We start from the raw sequence: 24,649 nt of genomic DNA, 5'->3' as shown, positions 1-24,649 counted from the left end.
ATGTTCTACTTTGCAGGTAATTATGGAAAAGCATTTGGTCAGCCTTGGGTGGGTGACGCCTCATTTTGCATCGCTGAATCTTATTTTTCACGTGATGAACTAAAAATGCTAATTTTGCAAATGTGCCCCTCAAACATGCGTTCGGTCACGTATTCTACCAAAGCCAGTCTGCACAGGTTGTTAAAGTTGACAAATGCTTTGTTAATTTATCGTCCTATCTCATCAGATACCATTCCAGCGTTCTCTTTTCATCTGCATTCATTGCTATTATAAATAGTTTTTTTTATTGAATGTTATCTGCTTTCACTTGTATGGCGTATTGTTTTTATCCCATTATCCAAGTACAGTATGTTGGCGCTTGGCTGATTAAACAAACTCTAATTAAATGCATTAGCGGTCTCCTGAATTGTTGCTCTTTGTTAATTTTAATTAACTGCTGCTGTGCGAAAACTGGGAACTTAATCCCACCCCCGAGGTAGATAATTCAAACGTATAGAGCCATTTAATAGCCAACCCCACTGGATATGACAAGTCGTCTGATTACAATCATGGCTTTCTTAGGCTAACATTTAGGAGGGAAAACTTAATTTGCTTTGAAAATAAGCAATTGCTGTATTATAGTCGGCTAACCCTATAGTTCTGCGTGAAGTTAATCGGAAGTTCCACTTTTGATTTATGCCTCGATTAATTATCTCTTCAGAATATGGTAGGAACTCATCCAGAGATAATGGGAGACGTTGACGCGTACAAGAAAATGTGTTGTTTGTTTGGAGAAAATGGGTCAAACTAGGAAAAGGAGAAGAAGAGGGAAAGCCATGTCTTTAAACTGGGAAGATTATAGTAGAGGGAACGTTTCAAATCCTGCAGCTACTACTGCACTTATATATTTAATTTATAAAACTGAAATAAAATCGCCATGGCCACATGCAGATGTATTATGATGAACTAAGTAGCTATATCATCGTCACTAATCATAGGCATGATGATACTACGGTCACTATGACAACAACATCAACAATAATCATAATAATAATAATCACCTAGCGTCCTAGACATTTTTGAGTTAGCCATGTGATGCTTTTTGGCATTTAACACTCAGGTTCTAACCGTTTCCGCGTTTATTTATTTCCCTGTGATGTCTAGGGACCGGGCTCCGTAAGTTCTCGGTTTTTACTCATTTCCCATGATTACAGTTGCTTTGTCAGTGCAAAGGAAAAACAGGCGAGAATCTGGAAGGAGGCCCATTGTGGGGGAAGCTGGCTCCTCCTCGCCCTTTTTTCCCAAACAATAGCGGGAGCCTGACTGGTGTGTGGGTACAAACACAAGTAAACTTTTTCTTGCTGGCTTGTAGCGCTCTGTTCAGCCAACTTTTCACACAGTTCTAGCGCCTTTTGACTTTTCCCAATTACTTTTTTAACGTTCGTGTGCGGTGAACTTTTGGAAAACACAGTAAATGTCCAATGTTAGCATTTTTATTCTTGGACTCTTTTTTTCTCGCCTGGTCTGAATAATAGATGGATGTACTGTATTTCCTGACCCTGCTGGCGATTGCTAAACAAGTATGCTAGTATAGCTAGCGAACTGGCTGGCTATTTTAATACCGAAAACAAACGGAAATGTGTTCGGTAAGTGCATCAACAATTCTTCGTGCTGCAAGTGAACTCGTAGCAGTGTTAGTACATTATGCACGACCTGTAACAGCTTTTCTACAACTTTCCCTTGGTTTGTTAAACTAAAGTATGCTTGGCTAACATTTAACATTGTTTACGTCTCCGGGTGTATGTGGTAGGGGTTTGCTATGCTCTGCTATGTGTGACTGTTGATTTCTCTCCATTCAGTATTTTGAACACAAACACTAATCCCGAAAATGATTGTCCGTGGGTTAAACCATTTCCGGGAAAGGTACACGATTGTGTTACTGTAATCGCAATAGCCTAAATCAATGAAATGTCATTGGGTCGTATATTTACTAGTTTAAACAAAAACACAGATGCAGTAAGCGTGCTCTAAATGTGTATGTTGTTATTGGGTTTACGTAGAATTATTCACGAGTATGTTTGTCAATGCATTTTAAAGGAGCCTTTCACGGGCTACAAAATATGAGCGCGTTGGCAGATCTTGCGACCTATGAAGGAAATCTCGGAACGGAACGAGTGTATTTTCTTGCGCTAGCGCTTTCTCTCCGACTGTGCATTGTTATGCAATGTTCCTAGTGGCGCTGGTATCCCGTCGTACCCGTAGCATAATAAAGCGTTGTCTTTCAATCCACAATAGTGGACACTGTACACAATCAGGAATGACACGCGTAAGGCAAACTGGCTTTTTCAAATCTCCAAATCAATTTTCCTGCAATGTAAAGTACAACGTGTACAATAGCCCTCCACGCAGAGCGACAACAGTGAGCGAATGGGTGTAACGTAAACTTGGTAGTAGTAGTAGATTGAACCGATAATCCGCGTAGTCCTCTTCAATCTATTTTTTTTTCTGAAATAGCCTTGGTTTGAGATTCAGGAACGTATCTGGGGGATATTATTTAATACTATAGAATGTTTTTGTTTCATTCTAGATTAAGCAACACACTTTAGATTCAAACTGTCCCATGTTGACCCACCATGCCTTTCTTACGCGAGGAAATTTGTTGCTAAATGGCCCTGCGATAAATGCTAATCCATTAGGTTGATTCTAACAAAGATAGCAGGACCAGCTGACAAAACAAACCTACACCGGAAGTAAACAGACCAGTCTCCTCATACGGTATTCAAGACACGTACCAAGGGACCAAACTGGAAATATTCTTTGGGTTTTTTTTGTCTGTTTTGTTTTGTTTTTTCATTGGGGTATTTCATGTTTTCCCAAAGTTGGATCCACCAAGATCTAAGTCCATGTTAGGCACATTGTTATGAATTGTTTCACTTTAAAGTACTTTAAAGTAAAATTTTGCTTTACCGGCACCGGTCTCATTGTTGTTAGTGTCGGTAACGCTAATTTAAATGACTTCCAAGTATCATTAAGATGTAACCTCTGTCTGGCGTGGATTGAGTGAAAAAAAGGCCTTTGTCTTGCACTACTGCTTGACATACCACACACACACACACACACACACACACACACACACACACACATATACATATATCACGTGTGGAATGAGTGACGTTATGACGTTGTGTCTGGAAGACACATAAAAAAAAAAAGGCTCATATTCCCGAAGTGTCTCGGGGAAGGAGTGCCGATCCCAGATCAAGTTTTTCTTTTTCCTTACCCCTTTGAGTTCATAAAGGCATATGGACGGGGGGGGGGGGGGGGGGGCCTGATCCTAAATCAGATATGCTTTATGAATTTGGGTAGTAATAATGATAATAGTCATACATTTCATAAATATAGTTGGTTTACAGAGACTAAGGTCACGTGACCAATTTAAAAGGGTAAAAACCACAAGTGCAGTATATACAGAAGGCAAAATGTAAACAGATGATAGAATACAGAAGAGAGTACAGAATATGGTGTAAACACACACAGGGAGTACTAAACAAGGTATAAACACAAACAGACTTACAAAACAAGGAAAAGACGTGGTGGTTAAGGTACGTGACTGGGACCCGGACGGAAGGTTGGAGGTTCTAATCCCGGTGTGTCCACAATGAGATCCGCACAGCCGTTGGGCCCTTGAGCGAGGCCCTTAACCCTGCATTGCCCCAGGGGAGGATTGTCTCCTGCTTAGTCTAATCAAGTCCAGTCACTCTCGATAAGAGCGTCAGCCAAATGCCATTAATGTAATGTAATGGAAGTAGGGGAGCTACCGGCTACTTTCTCGTCCAGTGAGAGAGTGTCGCTGTGACCGACGATGTGCTTTTGGTCCATTCTCTAGGAGACTGGAGTGTGCTTTTACTTATTGCTGAGGACAACGACCACTGTCTACATCCGGTGACAGGAACGTTCATGAACGTTCTGCCATTTCAGTCAAGTGACACTGTCGCTGGGCTATAAACTGGCCATAAGGGTAACTAAACTAAGGGTCGTGATATTCTGATGGTGATTGCTTGTGCCCACTGTTACCCTACTACTTTTTTTTTTTTTTTTCACTCTCCCATTTGGAATCGCCAGATATGCTCTCTTGCATCGCCAATCTGGCAACCGCGCGGCGAGCTCTTCAGCTGAAGTGTACACACACACACACACACACACACACACACACTCCTCTGATGCACTTCCCCGTTTAAGCCGCTGACCCTTGTCGACACCCCGGCGCCGCGCAGCGTGCTACACATTTAGCCATTTCCCAGCAGAGACGCACTTCTCTAACCCGACTGGCAGCCGGCAGGGCAGAACCGAGCGCGCTCCCTCTCCCTCTCCAGCCCCGGGGAGTTTGGGTGACCCTGCACAGGAACGCTGGTGTGGCCCCGGAGTGCTCCAGCGTAAATCACACCCAGTACTTAAACTGGACTTGTGTGTCCCAGGAGTGGCTTTGGCCTAAAGGACTGCGTAGAGTGTTTATGCCAATGGCTGGCTCTGCCTATCCACGTGTGACTGTGATTATAGTCCAATAACATGGTAGCCCGGACAGAAATGAGGCCATGTTGGCAGTCGGAGGGTTTGCCGGTTCTATCCCGTCCTGGGTGTGTCAAAGTGTCCCTGAGCAAGACACCTAACCCCCAAATGCTCCTGCATGGCAGAGTGAATGAGAAGCATCAATTGTACAGCGCTTTGGATAAAGGCGCTATATAAATGCGAACCGTTTTCCATTTAAAGAGATAGATATCTAGATAGATTATTCAATGATTACTTGTAATCTTAATTAAACGCGGTAGGAAAGCAGCACTATAAATAGACAAAGTTATCATTGTAAGGGCTAAGTGTCACCTTCAAAGTACATGCCTAAAGATTTATCAAGTACAAGAAGAGGAGTTTTTCTTATTTTCTAGAGCTCTGAGGTGTATTTTCAGAAAGTAGGTTTTCAGACGTTTGCGGAGAGCAGACAGTGAACCCGCCTTCCAGTCTGATCGGAGAAGGTCGCTCCTCCATCAGGGGAGGGGGGGGGGTACTGAAGAATCGGGGCCGTTGGACTCACTCTAGGCCAGGGGCGGGAAGTGCTTAATTAAGCCTTCTGCTTCTCCCCTGTCCTTGGTGGGCCTCCCGCTACCAGGCTACCAGCAAGGCTAAATCCAACCTAACTGTCCTGATTTTATTTTATTTTTAACATCCTTTATTTAACCAGGGGACGTCCATCGAGAGAGTGTTTCTCTTTCTCAAGGACGCCGGGGGACCAATGCCAGAGAGAACAGTCGCAAATGGGCAGAGCTGGAGAGCCGAGGGGGAGAGAACAGGGGTAAAAAGCCCCTGGAGTAGTTTTTTTTCGGGGTTAAGGGCCTTCGCTGAAGGGCCCAACAGCAGCCCGTGCGCCAATCATGCGAGGCAACCTAGCAACCGAGCACATGGCCGGCCCACTGCTCCCTCGGCAGGTCGATGGAAGGGTCGGGTTCGGGGCAAGGTGGTGGTGGTGGTTGTTGTTGTTGTTGCCGTGTCAAATCAAATCTGTAGTCGATTTCGGCACGGCAGCATCGAGGCAGAGCGCGAGTTTCGTCTTGTCTTAGCTGGATTCTGAGCTGAGCTGGATTCACGTCTTCGTGTGTCAATAGTGGGCAGCCAGTCGATGACGGAAAGGCTTCCTGGGCCCTGTGCGAAAGTCTATAAAGACTATATTATATTATTATTAGCTTCAATGCAGTACAATAGGCCGCGGGCCAGTTTATCTGGAAAAACAGCATAGATTAGGGATTAGGGATCGGTAATATGACGATTCTATAGACTACTTCTTTAAAAAAATTTTTTTTTTTTTTTAAGCTTACTAAACTTTGGGTTTAGTATTGCTCATCAAACAAAATAGTAAAAAAAACCAAAAAAAAAACCTTTGTTTATTAATCATGTGATCATGATTTCTTTTATATTTACGATATGACAGAAATGCTTGGTATGAAAAGGCTCGCATACACGCGTGATTAATGCTAATCCGTGTGTAAATAACAGAGGCGTCTTGCTGCTCGAAGCACAGTTTTACGGAGAGGAATCCCTGACTCCTGCGTGTGATGAGCTGCTCCCAGATGCGGTTTGTGAAAGCCATTGAACACAATCAAGTCAAAACATGCGAGGGAATCTGGCTAACGCGCCGTTGCGTCAGGATTCCCGTGCAACGTTTCTTTACGGAGATCATGTGCGGTTGTGATTATTATTTGGAGCATGTAAATTAGGGTGTGGGAGTGTGAGCTAATGAGGTCTTCTGACTTGATAAATAACCTCTGGCATTTGCTATGCACTTTTTTAGTGCGTATATATTTATTTATCCAGATACAGATTGCGTATGAACCTGCTCCTGGTTTAGGAAGCACAAAGCGCTCCAAAAGCAAACTGCAGACTAATATATCACTGAGGGGGTGGGGGGGGGGGCGCGGGAGGGATGTGTGGGGGGGTAAAAAAAAGCTGTCACTTTAATCGAGCAGCTTTGCATATTCTAGTAGGCACCGCACGGCGGAACGTCAGCCAATCAGGAGCCCTCCCCTCAGCCATTGGCTCGGTTTCCGTGGTAGCCAGCGACGGTCCGAGGGGGGTTGCCGTCAGATTCCGCTCGGCGCCCCGGAGTCGGAATAACGAGGCGACGCTTCCCCCGGTCTCCCGGCTGAATCCGGAGGAGCCGCATCCCTGCCGGAGCGGCGCTTTTCCGCTGGATCGCATCGCGGCTGCCGCTCCGTGCGCGCGTCTGACAGGAGAGGGAGAGAGAGAGAGAGACGGAGAGAGGGAGAGAGGGCAGCGGTGTGCCGATCGACGGGTTTGATAACTTCCCCGTGATGGAGAGCCGGGGGGACTGCCGCACGTCGGATCAAACTTAGCGGGAGGCAGGAAGCAGCGCGGATTGATCAGAACACAGCGGCAGCGGCAGCAGCAGCAGCTAACCGTCTCCTCAGAGGAGGAGAGGAGAAGAAAGCCAGTAAGGAAGGAAGGAAGGAAAGAAAGAAAGGAGTGAAGTGGAGGACAAATAAAGTGAATTTTCTCTGAAAAGGTCGAGCTGAAAAATAAATAAAAATAAAATAACAAGAGGAACTGAGTGCTTGGCTGCCACTTTTTTTTTTTTTTTTCAATCCTTTCTTTCTGCAGACTCTTTCTGTCCTGTTCCCCCCTTTTTTCCCCCATTTTCCTTCCGGAAGCTTCTTCCCTGTATGCCGCTCTGCTGCCGGGCAGGTGACCGGACTCATGGTGGACGCCAAGGGACGGAACATGAAATGTCTGACCTTCCTCTTGATGCTTCCAGAGTCGGTGAGGATCCGCTCCAGTAAGGGCGCCAAGAAGGGCAGCCCGCCCAGCGCCAAGCTGCCGCCGGTCTGCTACGAGATCATCACCCTGAAAAACAAGAAGAAGAAGAAGATGGCCACGGAGATCTTCCCCGCCAAGAAGCCCGTCGCCGCGGGGACGGTGTCCACGGCGACCACTGTCCAGCAGTACCAGCAGCAGAACCTCAACAACAACAACACCATCCAGGGCTGCAACTGGCAGGGGCTGTACCCCACCATCCGAGAGAGGTAGGAGCCGGGGGGAACCCCCGATTTAACCGGGGGGGGGGGTGTGGGGAGAGACCAGGGGATCTGGCTGCATGAGAGGGTGCTTCCTGCAAAGTTTGTTGTATATTTATAATTGTATTGGGGGCGGGGGATGTCGGGCAGGTAGTGCACTAGGGGGCGGGCGGTTCAGAAACAGAACCCTGGTGTTCCGGAGATTGAGTTGCACGTGAATGCTTTCTGTAAAGTTCCTCCTGTGTGTGTTATTTTGTTGGGGGTGGGGGTGGGGGTGGGGGTTCAGGCAGTGCGAAAGGGAGCCCCCCTCTTTTTGGGAGATTGAACTGCATGGGAATGCCTTCTGCAAACTTGCTTCTGTTTTAGATTTTTTTTTTGTGGTGGTTGCATGGGTGAGCGTGTGGACATGTTGTTATTTGTCTTTGGGATCGAATGAGAGAGAGAGAGAGAGAGAGAGAGAGAGAATGTTTTCTTCTTCTTCTTTTTTGATTCAACAAAAATGTTCAGACTGAATATTTAACAGTTCTATGCCCCTTAAAACCGCCAAACATGTCATTATAATAAAAAAAAACATGGTTGGGTTTGATTGATGTCCGCTCAGTTTGCGTACCTGCAGCGGGAAGTGAGACTGAAACGTCTCCCGGCGGAAAAAGGTTTTTAAAACGTGGGGGCGTTGGAGTGCGATAACGCTTCAAGGGCACGCGCGATTGTGGCAGTCATGCAGACCCGACTGGCTTTGCCCGAAAACACCTGCTCTCTCGCTGCGGTTCCGGACGCCGAGAGAGAGAGAGAGAGAGAGGGAGAGGGAGGGAGAGAGAGGGGGAGAGAGAGAGGGGGAGAGAGAGAGGGGGAGAGAGGGAGAGAGAGGGAGAGAGAGAGAGAGAGAGAGAGGGGTGTTTTTCGGGATTAGATTCGGGGTCGGGGACGCGTGTGAGCGGTTGCGGTCGCGTCCCGGTCTTTCCGACACGTGGCGGGGTTTTAATGCGGCAGCCCGTCCGTGAACGACGGGGGGGGGGGGGGCGTCTGTCTCCCCTCGCGTGCCAGGACGGGGGTGTCGGTTGTTATTCACGGGATGCGTTTCGCGCTCCCGACCGCCTGAGTGTCCACTAGGCGAGTGTTCCTTTCAGAGGCAGACCCCCCCCCCCCCCCCCCCCCCTCCGGCTGGCGGAAACATGCCCACTCGGTTGTCGCGTTGTCATCTTTCCAAAACGTTTGTCTACCAACCTATCGCTGTCATCGCACAGGCGGGCCGCTGATGGAATGTTTTCACATTTTCCTTTCCTCCCTCATTGATGCGTTTGCGTTCACGCTTGCTTTCAGCGAGGGCATTCCCTGTAAATTTACATTAACCGCACGTGTATGGTGGGCGGTCTGTTATTTTGCGGTTAATTAAACTGTTTGCCAAAGTGGTTTTCTTGACCGTTGCAGGATTGTGAGATCATGGTTTAATGTGTTCCCTCTGGATTGACCAGGATCCACTTTCACTTTGGTGTACCACGCTTTAGCGGCGCTCTCCTCATAAAGAAATAAAGTGAAGTGACGCACGCTAAACGTCTGCCTGACTGACGGACGGGTTTCATTTCGCCCCTTCAAGGAAGTGTTGTCCGGGAGAAGCGATAAGAAACTTTATCGGCGTATATCAGCCGGCTGTCTGCCACAGCCGTGTGTGCGCAGCTCTTATCAGTGCCAGCGTTATCAGCAGAGCTGGCCTTGGACCAGTACCCGGTGAAAACATGCAGTGATACCGGCCAACAGGACCGGCACGGGCCCCCGTGCCTCCAATGCTGAGTTTCCCCGTCAAATTCGCTCCCTTCGCTGTAAAGGCTATTGCTCCCGGTGGGGTTGTCCCCTGATTAGTCTACTCAACTGTAAGTCGCTTTGGATAAAAGCCTCAGCGAAATAACAGATAATAATTGTGAGTTATGAAACGCTATTTGAGCCCTCGAGCGTTGTAGGATTCCTGGATTGTTGATGTGGGTTTGGAGGAGAGAAGGGGTTGTCGGGGACAGGGAGATGGTGAGAAGTTAGCGGGTCTCACCAGGCTGGGTGGGTTTGGAGGAGAGGGCGGGTTATGGGGAGATGGTGAGAAGTTAGCAGGTCTCACCAGGCTGGGTGGTTTTGGGGGAGAGGGCGGGTTATGGGGAGATGGTGAGAAGTTAGCGGGTCTCACCAGGCTGGGTGGGTTTGGAGGAGAGGGCGGGTTATGGGGAGATGGTGAGATGATGAGAAGTTAGCAGGTCTCACCGGGCTGGGTGGGTTTGGAGGAGAGGGCGGGTTATGGGGAGATGGTGAGAAGTTAGCAGGTCTCACCAGGCTGGGTGGTTTTGGGGGAGAGGGCGGGTTATGGGGAGATGGTGAGAAGTTAGCGGGTCTCACCAGGCTGGGTGGGTTTGGAGGAGAGGGCGGGTTATGGGGAGATGGTGAGAAGTTAGCAGGTCTCACCGGGCTGGGTGGGTTTGGAGGAGAGGGCGGGTTATGGGGAGATGGTGAGAAGTTAGCAGGTCTCACCAGGCTGGGTGGTTTTGGAGGAGAGGGCGGGTTATGGGGAGATGGGGAGATGGTGAGAAATTAGCGGGTTTCACCAGGCTGGGTGGGTTTGGAGGAGAGAGCGGGTTTTGGGGAGATGGTGAGGTTAGTGGGTCTCACCAGGCTGGGTGGTTTTGAAGGAGAGGGCGGGTGATGGGGAGATGGTGAGAAGTTAGCAGGTCTCACCAGGCTGGGTGGGTTTGGAGGAGAGAGCGGGTTTTGGGGAGATGGTGAGGTTAGTGGGTCTCACCAGGCTGGGTGGTTTTGAAGGAGAGGGCGGGTGATGGGGAGATGGTGAGAAGTTAGCAGGTCTCACCAGGCTGGGTGGGTTTGGAGGAGAGAGCGGGTTTTGGGGAGATGGTGAGAAGTTAGCAGGTCGCACCAGGCTGGGTGGGTTTGGAGGAGAGGGCGGGTTATGGGGAGATGGTGAGATGGTGAGAAGTTAGCAGGTCTCACCAGGCTGGGTGGGTTTGGAGGAGAGGGCGGGTTATGGGGAGATGGTGAGAAGGTAGTGCCTCTCTCTGAGGGCTGGGGGGCCGGTGTGAAAGCTTTGGCGGGAGAGGGGGGGGGGGGGGATTCTCTCTTTAACGAGGAGGGGGCTCCACACCGCCGCTGTGGGCAGCCTTTGATGAATCGGCGAGTTCTCGTCCTTTACCGGCAGAGCCCTCCGACAGCGGGCGAGCGCTTATCTCAGACGTCCTGCGCGCAGAACACCGCCGCTTCAGAGAGGAGGCTTTCGCTCCGCGCGGTCCTGCGGCCGGCAGCTAACGCCGCTTAAAAAAAAGAAAATAATATATTTATTTAAAAACGTAAAAGCGGTCCTTGTAAACGGGCGGAATGAGGAACCCGGTCTCCTCAGCGCTTCACGCTTGATGTGTTCATCGGTGTCGCCAATTCGACCAAAAAAAGTGTTTACGTGTGTGTCTGTGTGTCTGTATGTCTGTGTGAGTGTGTGAGAGCGTGTGCACGCTTGTTTTTTGATTTCTTTATTTTATCTTCTCTGCCGGTGGCTGACGAGCGCTGCGTTCTTTTTCTTGGTTTTTATTTATTTATTTATTTATTTTTTGTTCCTGCAGGAATTCGGTGATGTTTAACAACGAGCTGATGGCAGATGTTCACTTTGTGGTGGGCCCACCTGGGGGGACGCAGAGGCTGCCCGGACACAGAGTGAGCATTGAGGACCCCGCCGAACGCCCCCCCCTCCCTCTCCACACCCCCGCTCCATCCCCCCCCCCCCCCCCCCCCCCCTGGCAGGCGTCCTTCCTGCTTCCCTCCCACGCTTTCGGGGGGAAGTGCCTTCCCGCAAAAAAAAAAAAGAAAGGGAAAGAAAAACGAAAAGAAAAAAGTGGAGCGGGAGAGAGAGAGAGAGAAGTGTGAATAGCCAGGCCCTCCTCAGCGAGAGAGAGGCGCTCTCCCCATCATCATCATCATCATCATCATCATCATCAGCAGCAGGGTGATGTAAATGACTTGCCTCATTACAACGGGTAATGAAGGCTGGTCCTTTGTGTTGCCGCTGCGCTCTCTCCCCGCACGTCTCTCCCCGCGTCTCCCGGCACCTCCCTGCGTCTCTCCCTGTGTCTCTCCCTGCGCCTCCCTGTGTCTCTCCCTGCGCCTCCCTGTGTCTCTCCCTGCGCCTCCCTGTGTCTCTCCCTGCGCCTCCCTGCGTCTCTCCCTGCGCCTCCCTGTGTCTCTCCCTGTGCCTCCCTGTGTCTCTCCCTGCGCCTCTCCCTGTGCCTCCCTGTGTCTCTCCCTGCGCCTCCCTGTGTCTCTCCCTGCGCCTCTCCCTGCGCCTCCCTGTGTCTCTCCCTGCGCCTCCCCCTGTGTCTCCCTGCGCCTCCCTGTGTCTCTCCCTGCGCCTCCCTGTGTCTCTCCCTGCGCCTCCCTGTGTCTCTCCCTGTGTCTCTCCCTGTGCCTCCCTGCGTCTCTCCCTGTGTCTCTCCCTGCGCCTCCCTGTGTCTCTCCCTGCGCCTCCCTGCGTCTCTTCCTGCGCCTCCCTGCGTCTCTTCCTGCGTCTCTCCCTGCGCCTCCCCCTGTGTGTCTCCCTGCGTCTCTCCCTGTGTCTCTCCCTGCGCCTCCCCCTGTGTGTCTCCCTGCGTCTCTCTCTGCGCCTCCTCTATCCTCTCTCCTCCTCGAGTCTCCGCTCAATAATTCATGTAAATGAGGTTTGGGGCAGGGGGGCTGGGGGGGGCTGGGGTGAAAGAAGTGAATTGAAATTGAAATGAATGTAAAACAGCTGACACTGCTGGTAATTTCATCTGACTTTCCTACATTGCTAATTACACTCCCCCCACACAAACCACCTACATAATTTAAAGATTTTTTTTGTTTAACTCGTTTTTAATTTTGCTTGTTAATTTTGTCCTTGGAAAGTGTCCTATGCCTGGTATCGGAGCTGGTTTTAGGATTCGTACTCTGGTGCTGGACCGTTATGACACAGGACGCCTACAAATTCTGGATCATGTTCAAAATCACTCTGTTTTGAATATTTATTATTTGAGTTTATTTCGAGGCCCATAGATATGATTGAACATTACGAATCACAATTCAGGCGCGTGGATTTGGTTCCATTCCGTATTACATTTTGAGCCTGAATTCCAGTTCAGGCCCCCGTACTGTCGATTTGATTGATTATTCCAAATTTCCAAAGAGTAACGTTAGCTCAGGAGGTAAGAGGCAGTCGGAGGGTGACCGGTTCAAACCCGCCCTGGGTGTGTTAAAGTATCCCTGAGCAAGACGCCTAACCCATAATCCCACAGTCCGTTTACTGCCTTGCATGGCATCCTATTGCCATTGGTGTATAACTGTCTCAAACAGCTATGTGCCTGCAGTGGCCTTCACAGATCGCCCTTTTCCCCTGTTTAGTGCTTCTGCATTCACTGTACAGTCCTCCGAAGAGTGGCTGTAATCCCAGGTAATTTATAGTGAAGCAGCCACGCACAGAAAACCCCCCAGTCACTTCAGCCCCCAAGATTACATGTGGTGACTCAGCCTGGCTGAGGGCTACAGTATAGGGGTATGTCATTTGGAGCGTTAAACGTACAGTAAATTACACGGGTAGAATGTCCGTCCTGTAATTTTGGCATTGCTTTCATATTATTTTAAGGTGGTTTTCGACCTCTGGTCCCACGTGTCATGGGATGACAAGTAGATCCCCCCCCCTTCCCCCACCACCCCCATCACCAGGCCTCCCTCTAGAACATTCTCCCAGACTCAGTATTTCCACTCAATCTCAGTCCCTTTCTGTGAACACCCCCCCCTCCCTTTACCTTTCTCAAGCTGCTGAGCGCTCGCAGTTTACAGATGAACCGAGTGACTGACTGAGCCGCCGTGTCGGTGTGCTTTCACATTGATTAACACTCCACCTTCGCGTGTTGAATGTAAATGGTAAATGGCAGGCATTTATATAGCGCCTTTATCCAAAGCGCTGTACAATTGATGCTTCTCATTCACACATTCATACACACACTCACACACACACTCACACACTGACGGCGATTGGCTGCCATGCAAGGCCCCGACCAGCTCGTCAGGAGGATTTGGGGGTTAGGGGTCTTGCTCAGGGACACTTCGACACAGCCCGGGGCGGGGGATCGAACCGGCAAGCCCTCCGACTGCCAGACGACCGCTCTTACCGCCTGAGCCACGTCGCCGAATGTGTTGGAAGATACAAGTTGTGTGGCTCGAATTTTGGTGCATAGCATGTGACCTTGTAAAATGTTTCCTGAATTTTGCAAAGCTCCTGGAATTGTTTTGTGGTGACTCATCACAGCCAGTACCGCCACCACATTACTTTGACTAAAGGTAACCTTCAGGACATGGAGGCGAAAGAGAAGAGCTTTGCAGTGCTTTGTGTTTACAATGAGAGCATTTTCCTTGCCTCCTATGGTAGAAAATATTCTGGTAATTATACTTACTATGTTGTAGCCTCAACATTCTTTTTCTTTTGCCATTGTTAAATACTGTGAACCCCCTGACCGTCTGGTCGACGATGAGGTGTGTGTGTGCGTGTGTGTGTGTGCGTGCGTGCGTGCGCGTGTGTGTGTGTGCGTGTGTGATCGCATAGGAACCATACTCATATGTCTTGTTCTCCCATGGGGAAAAAATTGCAGCATTAATTAAGCGTAACTGTGTGTGTGTTTATAACGTGCTCAAGTGGATTTCATGGTTAAACTACTTTGGGGGGAGATAATTACTTAGTCATTCGAGAAAAGAAGAGACTTCTTGCTGATATTAGTTCAGACAATTGCAAAATTAAATTCCGCTTTTCATTTCTCATAAATTAATGATGATGATGATGATGATGATTATGATGGTTGTTTTTATTATTGACAATTGATGGAGCTGTCTGTGCTTATTAAGTCATTTAAACAAGTCTTCACATTAGTATTTTTTTAAATTTTTTATATAATTGTACCAGGCCGCTAATGGGCAGCTCTGGTAGATGGCACGCAGTAAAATGGTGCAGGTGTGCTGGGTGTTTTCGTAAGAGAGACAGAATAAAGGGTTGGGGGTGAAAGGTTGGACAGCACTGACAGGAAATGAGAAGCCCAAACAGGAAGAGGAAAGAAGAAAAGAAAAATGACATCTGGTCCTGTTCGTCCTCCCAGCTCGAACTGCCCAGTCCTGATTGGACGAGCAGGCTGGCCATGTAGTGTATAGGTTAGGGAAACAGGGCTTTGTAACTGAGGGATTGCCAGTTCAAATCCCAGATGGGGAATGTGTCATTGTGGCCTTATGCAAGGCACTTCCGCAGACATCCTGCTGTAAAAACAGACTGTGTGTAAAGACATAAACTGTGTGAGTTACCTCTGGATCTGCTGAGCGGATGAGTATTAATATTAATAATAATACGTTTTATTTATTAAGTGGTTCTTCCATGCTCACAGCGCTGTACAGAACTACAAATACAGTAAAATAAGTATAAGTAAACATGGGTAAAACACATAAAACTATATTTCTTCCATGAAACGAGAACAAGAAGAAATATACAGAAGTGTGGCACAGTGTCTGCTGGTTTAACGCCAGTCCTGGAGGGCCACAGTGTCTGGTTAAATTGATTGGTTAGACAAGCCACACACCTTGTTCTCAAGGCCTTAATTGACAGCTGAATGAAAGCCACAAAAACCCGCAGACACTGCGGCCCCCTGATAATTCAGTTTGACACCCCTGCCTTAGACTAATGTAGAGTCAGCAGTTCCCCCAAAGGGCTATATCAGGCTTTCCCAAATTCTTGTGATGTGACCCCAAATTAATGTTCACAACCTTACACAACCCCAACACCCCCCCCACACACACACACACACACACACATATGGCGCCTAACTACACCCTTGTATGGGCAGGACTATACTGGAAATATATATTTGGGAGCCCCTGGGCTATATTTTAATGTGATGTACATGGTCCGGGCTTCCTCCCGTTAACTGGAGTCTCCTCTCTCTCTCCCCCCTCTCGTCTCATTCCCGGCGTTCCCGTCGGGAAGTACGTCCTGGCGGTGGGCAGCTCGGTGTTCCACGCCATGTTCTACGGGGAGCTGGCGGAGGACGCGGACGAGATCCGGATCCCGGACGTGGAGCCGGCCTCCTTCCTCGCCATGCTCAGGTAGGCCCCCCCGCCGGGTCCCCCTCGGCGACAGACCGCTTCACGCCGCGGCGACAGACCGGGAGGGGAGCGCGGTCCACTGGCCGGGCGGTTCTGGTTCTACCCCCCCCGCCCTGGGTGTGTCGAAGTGTCCCTGAGCGAGACACCTAACCCCCTATTGCTGGTTAGTGCCTTGCATGGCAGCCTTATGGTTGGTGTCTGAGTGTGTGTGTGTGTGTGTGTGTGTGAATGGGTGAATGAGAAGCATCAACTGTAACGCTCTTTGGATAAAGGCGCTATATGGATGCAGTCCGTTTGCCATGACCACAGACTCAGGATCTGCAGGTTCATTGTTGGTCTTCCGTCTGCTGAATGGGACGAAAGAGGTGTGCTGGGATCATCAAATCTGGCCCTCGAAATCCAAATCTGGCCCTCGAAATCCAAATCTGGCCCTGGTTTTATCTTCCAGGTCCCAGTCCCAGTCATGTACCTTAGCCACCAAGCTATTGGCTGCCATGATTATCCAGGCTGTCTTCAGACCTGCCTCCCAGGTAAAGGGAGGGTGAAAAACCAGCTGTTTGCTGGTCCTAAAAGAGCATGATTTGATTAGTCTTGTCCTATGGCCTAGAACCATCACAAACCCCTGGAGGAGGGGTATGAAATTTCACGCCGGGAGTTTCACAGTGCTCTTCCGCTTATCGGTGCATTCGGACTCTTCAGCCAGCCAGTGACATGAAATAACCACGTAAACCCTTGTTTGGAATGTTTTTTTCAACGTTCCACATCCGCGTTCCGGAACTCTCCGCTGTTTTCCAGTGACCCGCTGTGATTGTGACATCAGCGTTGGAGTGTTCGGTTAAGAGGGCTCCGCGGAACGCTGGAACGCGGGGAGAGCCATGCGGTGTCAACCCTCCCGCATGGCCAGTTGACACCGCTGACATCGAGACCTTTGGCTCTGAAGCTGATGAAAGGGCCTTTGTTTTATTCGTAGACTCGTGTACGGCGAGGGGAAAAAGGAGTCACTTCAGGACAAAGTGAAACCCTGCACTTGGGCTGCCACCAAAAAACGAAAATGGCTTTTCTTATCGCTTGACACTTAATTGATCAGTCGGAGCAGTCGATTCTGTGGTTAAACAACTTGGGTTCTTTGTTCAGAATGATTTTTTTTTTTTAAGGTGGCAAGAAAGGCCAACACGCCCTGCGGCTCTCCAGATTCAGGATTACAGGCCTTGTCCCGGGACCCCTAATCTTCGATGCCTGTTTCTGTTTTGGATATCGGGCGTGTTTCTATATTCAGGGAATGTGGTCATTCCCAGCACTTGAAACTACTTCCCTCTGGGGTCTTTCAGCTCAGTGGTCCCTGGTTATGGGTATGCACTTTGTTGTACGTCTCTCTGGATAAGAACGTCTGCCAAATGACTGTAATGTAATGTAATGCAATATTCACTCAGATTTCAGCGCTCTGTGATTCAAACATCACAGAGTGCACAGAAATACGGTGTTGAACCTCTTCAGCTGTTTTTGCAATTGGAGCGATTGGAAGCTGTGATAACCCATCTCTTCAGCCGGAGCATCCAGTTTGCTTCCGGAGCGTTCCCAGAGCATTCCCAGAGCGTTCCCAGAGCGTTCCCAGAGCGTTCCCGGAGCGTTCCCAGGGCACTCCGAATTTCACTCTGGATTTCCGGACGACCAGAGAGCACTCAGAGAGCGCGTTACAACAGGCTGTTCTTGGTAAAGCTCATGAGAGGCGCTGGAGAATGGACATGTATAACTGGACAGAGATTGTTTTTGGTACTTAAAACCACATAAAATGACACTTATGGATATCAGGACCTAAAATAAAATACTGGAAAGGTGTACAGTACCTTTAATAATGTTACGATTTATCATTTAGTACAGTAAGTAAAGGGAAACTGTGCTTGGGTTTACATCACCCTACTGTTGTATAAATGTTGGAGAACTTGGTTTGGGTTTACAGCACCGTGCTGTAGTATAAGGGTTGGGGAGCTGGGCTCATAATGCCTGTTTGACTCCCCGGCGAGACGCGGACATTGTACACACGAGCGCGGTACTTAACCTGAATCGCTTCAGGAAATAGCGAGCGGTATAAATGGGACGTGTCTAAAAGAACGTAAGCCACTCGTGGTGAGAGTGTGGTAATGTATTCGGCGAGAACAAAAACCAGAACTAGATGAGGCCCCGTTCCCGGAAAACAGGATTCCGCGCCCCCTGCCGTGACTGTTACCTATTCAAACGACACGTCCCGCTTTTTGGAGGAGCCGAGACTTCCTGAGAAGCTGAAAAGGAAGCGTGTGTCTGTGTGCGTGTGTAATGAGATGCACGATAATCGTCGGAATGGAAAGAAAATGAGCGGTATTCGCATTCGTATTCGGGGGAAGGGGGTGGGTGTAAAAACAGGCGGAAGAAGCGCCCTCGCTCAAGATGCGGGGGGGGGAGGGGTGACAAGCACTCAATTAGCCGCTCGTACAGCCCCGCGGAGACGCTCTGTCACGCGCCACTCAATCAAAAACCGCTGCCTGTTTCTTTCTTTTTAACGCGTGGCTGTTTGGCGGCCCCGCCTGACTCCAGGATGTCGGTGCGGAGTGAGAGTGAGAGTGTGAGAGGGAGAGAGAGTGAGGGAGGTAGTGAGGGAGGGAGGGAGGGAGAGAGAGAGAGAAAAAAAGAGAAAGTGAGAGGGAGTGAGGGAGCGAGAGCGAGAGAGAGAGAGAGAGAGAGCAAGAGGGAGAGTGTGTGAGGGAGAGAGAGAGAGAGAGGGAGGGAGTGAGTGAGGGAGAGAGAGGGAGGGAGTGAGTGAGGGAGAGAGAGGGAGGGAGTGAGTGAGGGAGAGAGAGAGCAAGAGGGAGAGTGTGTGAGGGAGAGAGAGAGTGAGTGAGAGAGTGAGAGAGTGAGTGAGTGAGTGAGTGAGTGAGTGAGTGAGTGAGTGAGTGAGTGAGTGAGTGAGTGAGTGAGTGAGTGAGTGAGTGAGTGAGTGTGAGGGAGAGAGAGTGTGAGAGAGAGAGAAAGAGAGAGAGAGGAGAGAGTGTAGCAGTTGCGTTCTGGTGGCCGTGGGGGGCTGTAGGGCTGTGGGGGTCTGTAATGGTCTTTATGTTTCTCTTCTGTCGCTGCTCCCCACTGGCGCTGCTGTCCCCCCCCGCCCCCCCCCCTGCTCCCCCCCGCCCCGACACGCGGCAGGGCCGGGTCAAATCTATCAGAGATCTCTCACAGCCACCGCCAGCGTTTCATTTCAGAGTCTCTCTCCCTCTCCCTCTCCTTTTCGATCTCTCGCCCCCCCATCTCTCTCACTGTCTCTGCCCCTCTCTCTTTTTTCTTTCTCACCCTGTCTCATACCTTCCTTCCCTCCCTCCCTCTGTCATTCATTAGCTGTTCCTCATTTCCCTTCTTTTTTCCCCTGCTGCGATAGAACAGACGCCGGATGTTTTATTTGGGTGCTGTCAGGATAGGGGGAATCGGGGGAAACGGAGAGGTTCGGAGATCGGTCTTGGTCGAGCCCAGCCGAAGAATAGGGGTCAGGATTGTGGTTGGGGGGGGTTATACACTAGGGGGCAACTTTACCTCAGGAGGTATGAGTGGTCGCCTGGCAGTTGGACAGTTGCCTGTTCAATCACACTCATCTCTGGGTGTGTCGAAGTGTTCTTGAGCAAGACACCTCACCCCCAATCGCTCCCGAAGAGTTGGTTAGTCCCTTGAATGGCAGCCTATCGCCATTGGTGTGTGTGAATGGGTGAATGAGAGACATCAGTTGTAAAGCAACAGACGGCCTGTAGCGTAGTGGTTTAGGTAAATGACTGGGACAGGCAAGGTTTGGGGGTTCGAATCCCAGTGTAGCCACAATAAGATCCGCACAGCCGCTGGGCCCTTGAGCAAGGCCCTTAACCCTGCATTGCTCCAGGGGAGGACTGTCTCCTGATTAATCTACATCGCTCTGGATAAGAGTGTCAGCCAAATGCCAATAATGTAATGTGAATGTAAATAAGTTGCTTGAATGCTCATATTTACGTGTTCTTTCTCCGCTCCCCACAGGTACATATACTGCGATGAGATCGACCTCTGTGCGGACACGGTCCTGGCCACGCTCTACGCCGCCAAGAAGTACATCGTGCCCCACCTGGCGCGGGCCTGCGTCACCTTCCTGGAGACGAGCCTGAGCGCCAAGAACGCGTGCGTGCTGCTGTCGCAGAGCTGCCTGTTCGAGGAGCCCGACCTGACGCAGCGCTGCTGGGAGGTGATCGACGCCCAGGCCGAGCTGGCCCTCAGGTCCGAGGGCTTCTGCGACATCGACGCGCAGACGCTGGAGAGCATCCTGCGGCGCGAGACGCTCAACGCCAAGGAGCTGGTGGTGTTCGAGGCGGCGCTGAGCTGGGCGGAGGCCGAGTGCTCGCGGCGGGAGCTGACCCAGTCCATCGACAACAAGCGCAAGGTGCTGGGCCAGGCGGTGTTCCTCATCCGCATCCCCACCATGGCGCTGGACGACTTCGCCAACGGCGCGGCCCAGTCGGGCGTGCTGACGCTGACCGAGACCAACGACATCTTCCTGTGGTACACGGCGGCCAAGAAGCCCGACCTGGAGTTCGTCAGCGAGCCGCGGACGGGCCTGTCGCCGCAGCGCTGCCACCGCTTCCAGTCCTGCGCCTACCGCAGCAACCAGTGGCGCTACCGCGGCCGCTGCGACAGCATCCAGTTCGCCGTGGACAAGCGCGTCTTCATCGCCGGCTTCGGCCTGTACGGGTCCAGCTGCGGCTCGGCCGAGTACAGCGCCAAGATCGAGCTCAAGCGCCAGGGCGCCGCGCTGGGCCAGAACCTCAGCAAGTACTTCTCGGACGGGTCCAGCAACACCTTCCCGGTGTGGTTCGAGTACCCCGTGCAGATCGAGCCCGACACGTTCTACACGGCCAGCGTGGTTCTGGACGGGAACGAGCTGAGCTACTTCGGGCAGGAGGGCATGACGGAGGTCCAGTGCGGGAGGGTGACCTTCCAGTTCCAGTGCTCCTCGGACAGCACCAACGGGACGGGGGTGCAGGGGGGCCAGATCCCGGAACTCATCTTCTACGCCTGAGAAATCTGCCCCCCCCCCTCCCGGTCCTCTCTTCCTCCTTTTCTTTCTCGCACCCCCGGGGGACAGAAGGGGGCAGAGTGTGGTGGGGCGGGGTAGATCTCTGAACTCATCTTCTAAGCCTGAAATCACCACCACCCCCTCCACCCCCTCCCCTTCCCCCAAGACTAATCATCCCTCCTTCCTGCCCCTGCTCGGTCTCTCCCCCCCCCTCTTTTTCCTTTTTTGTCTTTCATTGTTCTTTCGCTCTGGGGACCTGACTTTCTCGCACCCGTTCTTGTGTTTTGTTTTGTTCGCTCGGCGTCCTATTTTCGGCTCCACTGCTAATGAGGATCGGGTTTGGGGGGCCAACCCCGGCCCCGTTCGTAAGGGATTACCCCCCGGGGGCCCGCGTGGCCCCTCTGGGGGTAGACGGGACCCTCCATCCATCCGACCTCATCCTGCTCACGCTTCCTCTGCCGAACCGATCCTGGAGACCTTCCCCCCCCCCCCCCCCCCTTGTCTAAACTGTGCTGCTCTTTGGTTTGATTCCTCCTCGATTGGACCCAGTTTTGGTCCCTGTACGCAATGCGAGGAGCAGATTTCACCCGGATGGATTCCCCCTCATTTTTCCTTAAAAAAAAGAAAAAGAAAGAAAGAAGTCTTAAGATATTTTTGAATAAGGTGTGTGTTATATAGCTGTACAGAATTGCAGCGTGGAAAGTGCAGAAGGCTGTTGTCACTTCTCAGAAATGTTCTTTCGAACTCAAATAAAAAGTAGCAGGCAGTAGTTTCTGCGCTCTATCTTGTATGTACATATGTAAATGGGTATATATAGACTATAGAATCACGTCATGGATGCTTCTTCTGTTTCTGTGTTTAAATTTATATTTAGAAATATGAGGAAACTAATACAATGTTATTCTTACCAGTGTACTTACAATAGAACCTAACAGATACGTTGCGTTGGGAATTTGCAACTCAGAACTTTGTTTGTTTTGTGACTGAGACATCAAAATACACCTAATTTAACCCTTTATTGAATCGTTATTGTGTATTGCTGTAGCCTCCTTTTATTAAACGCTGCACTCAAATTTTGTAGCTATAAACCTTATGTTGTTATCAGTATCCTCTCTAGAAACATACTTTTTTCTTTGACCCCTTTTCTGAATATTCATCCGTTTCAATGACACTGACAATCTTTGGCCTCATTTTCTAACTGCTTGACTTTGTTCTGGCTGTTTACGTAAAAGTGGATTTCTAAACATTGTATTCTTTAGCAATAGCACTAGGAAAGGCTCCCTTGTGTGAGCATTTATGAGCTCGGTTCAATGGAAACGAATTTATTTATTACGTTACGCTTGCTTTTTTGCATCTGTGATTACTTCATGGGGACACTTGTGGTTCGATACCCGTTTTCGTTGGCCAGTTGTTCCCCTGCACCGAGGTTGGTATCTCTGAGGTTCTATTGTAATTGTTTTCTCACGCTTCTGGCCTAACGCTAATGTTTTCAGATAACTAATGAAGTGCATGTCGCACTGCAGCAATACTAAGCCTCAGCCCGTCAGTCATTTTCACCTGTCTTACCCCTCATCTCATTTCCTACCTTCGTTACCCCGCGAGTAATCGTTTTCGAAAACCACGAAAAGCAATCACAATATTTGACACCAAAGTTAAGAGTATTTGTCAAAGGATTTTATGATTATTTTTACTATTCTGACCCAGCTAAAAAATAAAAATGATGTTAATATATGATATGACTTATTAATTGCAATAAAAGGAATATGCATGGATGGGATATGATGGATTTCCATACAGCCATTGATGGAGTGAAACTCTAATTATGCATTGCCTGCAATTACAGTCCATATGAGCAAGGCAGTTTCACAATCAACCTAGGGCCTGGTTTATTAAGTCCTTTTGTGGGTGCTTTTTAACACGCACAAAACCAATAACATGGTCAATGATTGGTCCATGGTATTTGGTTTGCACCACTTATTGGTTGTTTTATTAGTTTTATTGTTTGCACTTGTTGAAGGCCTTCATGATGCAGGCCCCTAGTGTTCACATTACTGGTCCATTACTCTGTTTGCGCTTCACTTGAAAACTTCTACATACAAAATGGTGGCTTACTGGCCTCAGAACCAGGAATGTCACTTTTAAAATGTATTTTAACCTCCTGAGACCCAAGAGAAAAACAGTAAGCATTTACATTTGGTTTTTTTTACATAATACAAGTTGTCTTGGACGACAAAAACAGGTTGCACTGAAAATATTTCATTTCATTTGAATGTTATGAGAAATATTGTATAGTGCTCAGGGAAGCCCAAATCTAATGTCCTCATTTCAGGATGCAGGGTCTCAGGAGGTAACAATAAACAAGTGGATTTGGAGCAAGTTGTAGGTCAAGAATTGTAAAGAAATAATACTGCGATTTTATTTGGGAAATGTGATCGGGAACTACAGAATGGAAATCTCCATGGCCATATAATTTATAGTAGAGCAACCGGTGTAATGCGGCTTGAATAGGGAGCACTATTCAGTGGCTTCGCCCATTCAGAAGGGGATAAAATGGGTTTGAATATGTATGCGCATTTAGCTGCGCTGTGCGGGCTGAATTAATTAACCGCAAACGGTGCATCCGGCATCTGCGCTCAGTGTGTAGCCCTGCCGCGATGCGATTAGCGCATTGTTTCTGGAAAAACGCATTTGCAGAAACGGGGCTCGGCTCTTAATTTTCTGATTGGATAATAGCTCGACTGCGGCGAAAATGGACGACGGAAATCAAGGGGCGACGCGACTTCTCCGCGGCGCGACGAAATCACGGGCGGAACTCGCGCCCCCGAAGTCTGCGATTACGCTCATTAAATACGATTTCATTCCAGGTTTTGGTTTCTCATTTTGTGCGAAAACAATGTCTCTGTGGAATTGTTGCTTTGTGTTTATTTAAGGAAGTTCTACTGGAAAATGTTGATCGGGGGTTACAGTTAAACTCAAAAAAACCTGAGTGGGGAAAAATGGAAGTGGGGGGGGGGAAAAGGTTTTTATTTCTTGTTTAAAAAACTGACCAGTGGTGTTGCCAAGGCTCATGTTCAGTATTTTATGAAGTTATTCGCTGACCATGAAACAAATTCTAATATGCTAATTGTATGCACGTGCTGCTCTGGCAATCTGTATTGTTTCACAAATTCCACAAGTTTACTTTTGTACGGCGATTGAAAGATGCTTTGTTGTAATCTGACCTGTAGCTCTGCCCGACGCAGAACCGACTCGGATCAAATCATTTGAAACCCAACAATGGAAAAGAAGACAGAAATTGTGTCTTGTTTACATTTATTTTTGAATTCCTGTGTGTCAAAATTAGTGTGATAGTATTCGCCAGACTAATACCTATCATGTTGCTGTACAGCTTAATTACTTTTACTCTTAATTGTTCTGATGTGATTGGATGAACATATCGACGTGTACAGAAGCGAAAGGTTTTGCTTGTATTGCACTGATTGTAAGCATTTTTACAAGCGACGCCACGATGTAATGTGCTCCTAACCCTGGAAGGCCCGTTTGCTACCCTCCTTATGAAGTGGATGAAGAGGAAGAGGAAGAGTCGAGGAAGAGCGCCACAGTGAATGTCCGTGTTCTGTGCTCCTGTGTTACAGTGCCAATAAGACCCATGAATGTGTATGATGGTTGCAAATAAAATAAAAGTTATCTGACTCTTGTGTCTGTGTCTCCGTTTACAGACAGCGAATAACCCCAAACATTGTATTCCTGGCCTGAGCTGTCTACACTCAGAAATAAAGTGACAGTGGAGGAGGTACATTTTTCTTCTTCAAGGATCAAGGATCACATTTCCTAAATGTACCCTGAAAGTACAGTATTGTTCTCTTTGGGTACAAATCAGTGTGTACAAAGGTACAAATTATATATTTCTGGC

At 49.2% G+C, this 24,649-nt stretch overlaps 1 protein-coding gene across 7 annotated transcripts; it reads left to right on the top strand.

Moving 5' to 3' along the window:
• Positions 1-531: 531 nt before the first annotated feature.
• On the top strand, positions 532-24,428 carry btbd3a (BTB (POZ) domain containing 3a). Of its 7 annotated transcripts, none has more exons than XM_061232568.1 (5): positions 532-706; positions 7,298-7,565; positions 11,159-11,249; positions 15,568-15,686; positions 19,707-24,428. In XM_061232568.1, the coding sequence occupies exons 1-5, from the start codon at positions 676-678 to the stop codon at positions 20,737-20,739; spliced, it is 1,542 nt and encodes a 513-aa protein (XP_061088552.1). In that variant the 5' UTR covers positions 532-675; the 3' UTR covers positions 20,740-24,428. The 7 variants fall into 7 exon arrangements, with proteins under 7 accessions (XP_061088552.1, XP_061088554.1, XP_061088553.1 ...); XM_061232570.1 differs by lacking the exon at positions 532-706 and adding an exon at positions 1,083-1,155; XM_061232569.1 differs by lacking the exon at positions 532-706 and adding an exon at positions 1,211-1,625.
• The last annotated feature ends 221 nt before the right edge of the window (positions 24,429-24,649 follow it).

This window comes from Conger conger, chromosome 2, assembly GCF_963514075.1.
Source record: "Conger conger chromosome 2, fConCon1.1, whole genome shotgun sequence".
In the NCBI taxonomy this organism is placed as follows: Eukaryota; Metazoa; Chordata; class Actinopteri; order Anguilliformes; family Congridae; genus Conger; species Conger conger.
This window is presented reverse-complemented; position numbering and strand designations above follow the sequence as displayed.